Source organism: Sardina pilchardus, chromosome 22, assembly GCF_963854185.1.
Source record: "Sardina pilchardus chromosome 22, fSarPil1.1, whole genome shotgun sequence".
Classification (NCBI taxonomy): Eukaryota; Metazoa; Chordata; class Actinopteri; order Clupeiformes; family Clupeidae; genus Sardina; species Sardina pilchardus.
The window spans coordinates 20,133,190-20,141,462 of NC_085015.1; the positions used below are offsets into that span (position 1 = coordinate 20,133,190).

At 43.1% G+C, this 8,273-nt stretch overlaps 1 protein-coding gene across 1 annotated transcript in view; it reads right to left on the bottom strand.

Moving 5' to 3' along the window:
- Positions 1–646: 646 nt before the first annotated feature.
- Positions 647–8,273, bottom strand: part of rhbdl1 (rhomboid, veinlet-like 1 (Drosophila)) — a 27,175-nt gene continuing 19,548 nt past the window's right edge. Inside the window, exon 8 of the mRNA XM_062526221.1 lies at positions 647–3,776. Within this exon, the coding sequence (XP_062382205.1) occupies positions 3,505–3,776 (272 nt within the window). The 3' untranslated portion in view covers positions 647–3,504. The remainder of the gene's footprint in view (positions 3,777–8,273) is intronic.

Below are 8,273 nucleotides of genomic sequence, written 5' to 3' on the forward strand. Positions count from 1 at the left end.
GCAGGGTTGAATGGAGCCTCTTGTACCCTTCGGGTTAAGTTCAGTGAAGCTGATCTAAGAAATGATGGATTGGCTGAGGCCAGTTAGATCAAGATGCTACTCCGTCTGTCACACTGAGAGTTCATAAGATATACACTCCAGGGAAAATGTGAAGATTCTGTTTTATGCAGAAAACCAGTATCAATATCCAGTGTGTGATGTATATTGCATATCTTCCAGGCACCACACATTTGTCCAGAGCAGTTTTTGGGTTTTTTTTTAATCTATAATTTACAGTCACTGTCTGCTGTAGCGCTTCTTGAAGGTCAGAGTTTTGAGAAAAGTATTAGGGTTGTTTACTTTAACTGTTAAACCCCAAAATGTTTTAATCCACGAAGCAAAAGAAGAGCTGAATTTAACTGCCAAACGGGTATTACCAAAATCATGACATTCAACTACTTTACCCCAATCTTAAAAACAAATTTTGCACACCAGTTAGAACGGCAAGGTTACCCTGATGGAGGTTCATGGGCTCTAAACATGACTTTTTTCTAAACTCTGGAATTGGATTATGTATCTGTGTCTACAATTTGAGGATGCTCGCAGCAGTTTCTGCAGTTCTGAAACACTGATGTCAGCAAATCAAAACATTCAATCATTCTTGGTGTAAATGTAAAAGAATTTAATTTTAATTTCACTGGAGTTACAAATTAAAGATGCCACAGTTTCTTTTTGCTTTTCAAGACACACAGATTAAGCCACATGAAAATGAATGTCATGTTACAAGGAAGGAACCAACAGGAAAGTTCTAGAATGTTACTGACAGTAGCAGAGGATACTGCATTCAAAGACCACCTCATGTAGGCAGGAGTACACGGCATCCCACAGTGGGATGGCTTTCCTCTGTCTCTCAGGGTCTGCACAAATCTCACAGGAACTGTATGGAATGGGAGCGAGCAATATGGCTACTTAATTGAAAACCCTACAACCTTTACAACCTTCCTTGTCGCTTAAGAGCACTGGTACCAGGCCCACAAACTCCTTCAGCCCTTCAATGGATTAGCTGACTATGTCAAAATCACCACCACCTTCAGTCTGAATACTCTTAAAATGGCCCTCTCCTTTGTTTTTCCTTATGGGACAAACCAGGTAGCATATATAAGCATGTCAGATTAAATGGCATTGTGATTTATGTTCACCTATACCTGTCGTTTATGAAAATCAATAGCTGTGAAGGACTACAGGAGAGGTTCCAATTTAAGTGTATTGAGATTGAAACACAGCCAGGCACTGAGTGAAGCTACAAGCCTGATAAGGGTTACTGGGACAGAGCTCTATTCTGGTAGAGGTTAGCATGAAGCTAAAATATCGAGCTACTTGCTCAATACAGATCAGTGTAGAGCTAATACACTGAGCTAGCTACATGCCTAGTTGGGAATTTAGCATAATGCTAATGCAATAATACTGTAAAACGGGAGTTAGCGTGAAGCTAACACACCGGGGGACTGTTTTCTCAGTAGTGCTGTCATTGTAACAGTACAAGTCTAATGAGCTACACTAGCCTGCTGTCATACTGCACATAGAGAACATGCTCAAGTAACACTGAGTGTATCACACACACACACACACACACACACATACACTCCCCAGATAACTCCAAGTGTATCATATTTCCTTTAAATGCCTCATTCTACGCATCTTCTTTTCAGCAATGCTGGAACGTTGATCTGTTCAGTGGCACCACACAGAAATTATATTATCTGAGCCGCTAAGCGTACACACACTAGGAACTGGAGTTGCTTCTGCTCTGAAGCAAGCAATGACCTTTTCCACAGACCCTCTCTGTCTCACGCAAAGGTACGCACACACACACACACACACACACACACACAAACACACTCACTCACACCATGATGTGTGATAAATAAATAAACAATTTTGGCACAAGATTCAACAGCATCAGCACATGACATCACAAAGCAGCAGAGGGCTCGTCATACGTAGCAACCTGACCCCTCAAACCTCTCACATCCCCATAGGTCAGTCTGAGACGGACATGAAATGTCCTCATAAGAGCGTCAGAAGACACGACCCAAAAATGTCCTCAGAAATCCGTCACGCAAAAATACACATTGCAGGAAATGTTATAAATGCTCAGTAGATTCTGTTTCAGATTTCAAGTTCATAAGAGTTTCAGCATTACAGAGAATGTTCACACAATAACAGATTTCTTTTAACATAAGTAACACAAAGTAGGGGATGTTTTTTCCTTTCCTCTCACTTTGGCAACTTTGACAATATCTGGCAACCCCCGCAACACTGAAGTGAATTCCTGAATATACAGAAAAACAGAAGTAAGGATTACCTGTGGTCACCTTGGCAGTGCTCCCCTAGGTAATGGTTGCCAAGGCAGGCTGTTACATGATGTCACTGACACCTCATGTATGGGGTCAAAGTTCAAGCTGTCAGAGGTTATGGGTCAATCAGTTAGGGTTTGTTCCTCCTGGCTTTGGTGTTGTTCTGGTGATGCAGTTCTTCAGTGGCTGGACTGTAAAGGTGTAGGTTTGTTCGTTTTATGTAGTCTCTTGACTCACTTGACTCGTGGTGTACATGTGTGTACACACAAACACACACACACACACACACACGCACACACACACACTAACAGAATTATGTGAATTACTGTATGGGACCAGTAAAGAGAATACACATACAGTACAGTATAACCAACTTCAGAGAAAGAGACAAAACAGATCCAGTGTAAAAACTGGTGTTCCTTCACACAACACATCTTGGCCTGTTCAAAAAGTAGCTTCACAACCTCTAAACTAGGTCAGTTTTAGCATTTCGCTCAAATCGAACTACTGTGTGTGTGTGTGTGTGTGTGTGTGTGTGTGTGTGTGTGTGTGTGTGTGTGTGTGTGTGTGTGTAAATGAGGTTTTGGCAGGATCCTTGATGAGAATACATAGCTGGTTGTATCTTGTTTTCATTGTATTTTCTGTTGTTTGTTGTACTTTCTGTTGAAGGGTATGCTGAGGTACTCTTGTCTTGTTGATTGTGTGTGTGTGTGTGTGTGTGTGTGTGTGTGTGTGTGTGTGTGTGTGTGCGCGTGCGTGCATATTTTTCAATGCATTACTGAACCAAAAAGTTTTGTGTCTTTATACAACTCTAATTGTTGTGGATGTGTGGTATAGATACTGAAGTCTATTGTGTTGTGTGTCCGTGTATGCGTATAGCTGCCCAGTGTTAATGACAGCAACTACAAACCAACCAATAACAGCAAAGTCTCATCATTAAACCACACCACCTCTCTCTCTCTCTCTTCCTCCCTCTCTCTATCTCTCTTTCTTTCTCTCTCTCTCTCTCTCTCTCTCTCTGGGGTTATTCACTTGTTTCGTTATGGAGGGGGAAAAACAGAAGGGTTTTTGGCCGGATGTTCATCCGTGATGGCTGAAACCAAGGAGGAGGAGGTGCAGTGGGGGTTGGGATGGAGCAGCACGATTGGTCACCCCCCGCAACCGTGCGTCAGGGTGGCGGCGGGATCTGGACGCCGAGCAGCTCGTAGGCGAAGATGTTCCAGAAGATGGCGAAGAGGAGGAAGGTGATGAAGGAGAAGACGAGCACCCACCAGGAGCACTGCGTCTGCAGGCTCTCCTCGTAGCTGCGCAGGATCAGCAGGCCCATGCTGATGCCCACCACCGCGCCCGACAGGTGCGCCATGAAGCTCGGCTGCGGCCCCGACGACGGCAGCGGCGGCGAGAAGCGCAGCCACACCGCGCGGCCCACCTCGGAACTCACTGCAGACGGACCGGGGGGGGGGGGGGGAGAGAGAGAGAGACATCAATTGCAACAGCTATAAAGAAAGCTTTAGATCAGTGGGGGCTGGAGAGAGAGAGAGACATCAATTGCAACAGCTATAGAGAAAGCTTTAGATCAGTGGTTCTCAAACTTTTCACAATGAGTACCGCCTCAGAGAACAATTGACTCTCCAAGTACATTACTGTATATGAAGGGTTCAGATGCAAAAGCCTCTAAATCCGTCTGACCACTTTTCTTTTAAATGAGCATTTTGTATCAGGCTCCTATAGGGTTTCGCCTACAAATCAATATTTCAGACCAGGAAGAGAATGGTATTTAGTGAGGTTTGAAGCTAAATTATTGAAGTAACTTACACTATATGTGAAGAGCATTCACTCACCATGATTATCTCATTTTTGACAAAAAGTGGATTTAGAGGCTTTTGCATCTGAACTCTTCATATATTTTTTTTCATAATATATATTTTTATATCATTTGAAGTCATTATTTTGTCTTCATGAAATAAAACATCTTGGAGACTCCCAGAGTACCACAACAGAGAGTCCGCGTACCACCAGTGGTACCCGCACCACAGTTTGAGCACCACTACTATAGATAAAGTCAGACAGAAAGAAAGAGAGACATAGAAAGACATACAAAAAGACAGAATATAACAAAGAGGAAGATAGCAAGCAGGAAAGAGAGGCAGAAAGAGCATGAAGAAGAAAATACAGAGAAAGAAATAGGCATTGAGAGAGAGACAAGACAGAGAAAAACTGAATATTCAGACGATGATAGACATGGAAAGGGGGAGATGAAGAAAAAGGACAGAAAGGTGGTGACAAAGAGAGAGAATATGAAAAACAGATAGAGAAAACAAGACGGAGAGGCAGACAGTGATGAAGAGAGGTTGTATGGAGCACAGAGCGAAAGACAGCTCATGGAACTGAGCACTTCAGTCTGTGAGAGAGAGAACGACAGAGAGAGATGGATAGAGGGGAGGAGGAAGAGGAAGAAGACAGCTTTACACTCAGGAATACTCAGAGCAGTCTCAGATGGCCCAGCAGAGTGAAGGGTGAGGAAAACACACACAAACACCAAAACCACAAACTGACATCTGATATAGCTGCTGAAATCACTACAGCACCCGCATGACTCCTCTCAGCATCGTTTCTTATTTTTAAGTAGACGTGTTGCCCTTTTTGCCTTTATATCGATAAGACAGTGGAGAGAGACAGGAAGTGAGTGGGAGAAAGAGACGGGGTGAGATCGGGACATGACCACATGCCGTAATGGAACCTGCGTCCCTGTGGGAACTGAGACCCTCATGTGATACGGTGCTGTGGCTAATGCCATGTATGGAAGCATATGAGTTCCATAATTCAAATGAGAATGCATTCTGCAATATGCAATTCTAAAAGACATTACATTAGGCAATTGCTAATTCATTATGCAATTTAATATTACAATTTGCAATACTTTCTTTCAAACTGCATTTTAATATACAAAGTGACAATGCAATCATGAAATCAATTTGATTTATTTTGGTTAAAAATTTGAATAAACATGGATTGAATTGCATTCCATTTTGCCATGGTACTTTAGTCTCAAAATTCAAATGGCAATTCATTTTGCATTTCAATTTTCAATATTCAGTTTCATCTTTTAATTGTCAATTACTTTTGCAATGTAATGTTCAAAATTCAATGTAGAATTGAATTATTTTTTAATTTTTTAATTTATTTGATTTTTTTTTTAAAAATGTTTTTTAAAACAAATATTGAAAACATTTTGAATATTTTTTGGCAAAAAGTTTTGCCCGGTTTGCAGAAATAGCGCCCCCGTTATTGCATAGCACTTTGTCACGCTCTTTGTGTCTCAAAATTCAAATGGCAATGGCAAACGCGATTCCAAAACACTTTGCAATCTGTCAGTCTCCCATCACCCATGGCGGGAACTACGTCACGTCCGTGTTTATCTCGCATTGGTCAGTCTTCTCTTTAAGGCGGGTCTTGGGCAGGGCGGCTGACGGCCTCCAGGTAGAGAAGATAACGTAAAAGAGAAATTGTCGCTGACACAGTAGCCTACTGTTGGAGGTGATGGGCAAGAACAGTCGCTCAGCTACTGAGGGAGGCAGGCGTGTGTGTGTGCGCGTGCGGAGACCTTGATCCGACCGTACGCCACCCCCTCCAGGAGCGTGTATCAGGGTGAAGCGTGAAAAATAGCACACAGGTAGCCAGGGGAGCTGATCGAGGGAGCTGGCAGCCCAGGGCCCTGGAGCTCATATCTGGGTGCAGCGTTTGCTCCTCTCAGCCCGGAGGACTGCTCCAGATTAACGACCATAGACAGTAAGATAGGCTACTGACAGGGCTAACACAGGGCTACTAACAGGGCAGGGCTGTTAATGACAGGGCAACATCGTTTCATTCACACTCAGGCACTCCTGGTCTGACCACGACCGTCCAGCTGCAGCCTGCACTGTCAGAAAGCGTAGTCACGTCCTGAGATATCGATGGCTTTGCCCCAAACGAGGAACGTACATCGTTCTTTTCACAAATACACCATATTTGTAAGCAAATAAAGTGGTTTACTTAAGATTACTCAGCGTTTTATCAACGTTTGGTCAGAACCGGAAAGCAAGCGTAGTCACTTGCTGAGATATCGATGGCTTTGCCCCAAACGAGGAAGTAGTTTTTCACTGATCGTTGATAAGAATGTAGCACAAAGTAGCAAGTGCATCTTTTAATAGGTGTCTACGTTTTATTTTTATAACGTAGCACAAATGTATTACATTCGTCAAAGTTGACGTTTTTCAGTTATAGTTTTGGATGTTGAATGTTTGTACAAACAACAATCCAGTGGGATGATCACGTCTCACCGAGTCTCGCAACCGATTCCCTACCACCGCCGTCATGTCATCCGGCACAAGCTTCCTTGGTACACTGCTGTCATAAGGATTACGGTTCCCCATTGACTCCCATTGATTCTGACTGTCAGAATCAATGGGAGTCAATGGGGAACCGTAATGCTTATGACAGCAGTGTACCAAGGAAGCTTGTGCCGGATGACATGACGGCGGGTTCCCTACCGGTGCAGCGAGAATATTTTCGCGGACCAAACGTTGATAAAACGCTGAGTAATCTTAAGTAAACCACTTTATTTGCTTACAAATATGGTGTATTTGTGAAAAGAACGATGCACGTTCCTCGTTTGGGGCAAAGCCATCGATATCTCAGGACGTGGCTACGCTTCCTTTCTGACAGTGCAGGCTGCAGCTGGACGGTCGTGGTCAGACCAGGAGTGCCTGAGTGTGAATGAAACGATGTTGCCCTGTCATTAACAGCCCTGCCCTGTTAGTAGCCCTGTGTTAGCCCTGTCAGTAGCCTATCTTACTGTCTATGGTCGTTAATCTGGAGCAGTCCTCCGGGCTGAGAGGAGCAAACGCTGCACCCAGATATGAGCTCCAGGGCCCTGGGCTGCCAGCTCCCTCGATCAGCTCCCCTGGCTACCTGTGTGCTATTTTTCACGCTTCACCCTGATACACGCTCCTGGAGGGGGTGGCGTACGGTCGGATCAAGGTCTCCGCACGCGCACACACACACGCCTGCCTCCCTCAGTAGCTGAGCGACTGTTCTTGCCCATCACCTCCAACAGTAGGCTACTGTGTCAGCGACAATTTCTCTTTTACGTTATCTTCTCTACCTGGAGGCCGTCAGCCGCCCTGCCCAAGACCCGCCTTAAAGAGAAGACTGACCAATGCGAGATAAACACGGACGTGACGTAGTTCCCGCCATGGGTGATGGGAGACTGACAGATTGCAAAGTGTTTTGGAATCGCGTTTGCCATTGCCATTTGAATTTTGAGACACAAAGAGCGTGACAAAGTGCTATGCAATAACGGGGGCGCTATTTCTGCAAACCGGGCAAAACTTTTTGCCAAAAAATATTCAAAATGTTTTCAATATTTTTTTTAAAAACATTTAAAAAAAAAATTCAAATAAATTAAAAAAATAAAAAAATAATTCAATTCTACATTGAATTTTGAACATTACATTGCAAAAGTAATTGACAATTAAAAGATGAAACTGAATATTGAAAATTGAAATGCAAAATGAATTGCCATTTGAATTTTGAGACTAAAGTACCATGGCAAAATGGAATGCAATTCAATCCATGTTTATTCAAATTTTTAACCAAAATAAATCAAATTGATTTGATGATTGCATTGTCACTTTGTATATTAAAATGCAGTTTGAAAGAAAGTATTGCCAATTGTAATATTAAATTGCATAATGAATTAGCAATTGCCTAATGTAATGTCTTTTAGAATTGCATATTGCAGAATGCATTCTCATTTGAATTATGGAACTCATATGCTTCCATAGCCATGGTTCCCCCATCCTTTAGCATCACTGCTAGTGGTCAAATTAGCTCTGCTGTGTTGGATGTTGATATGCTCTATGAAGCCTTTCAGCTTGGGATGCTGAAGAAGCATTG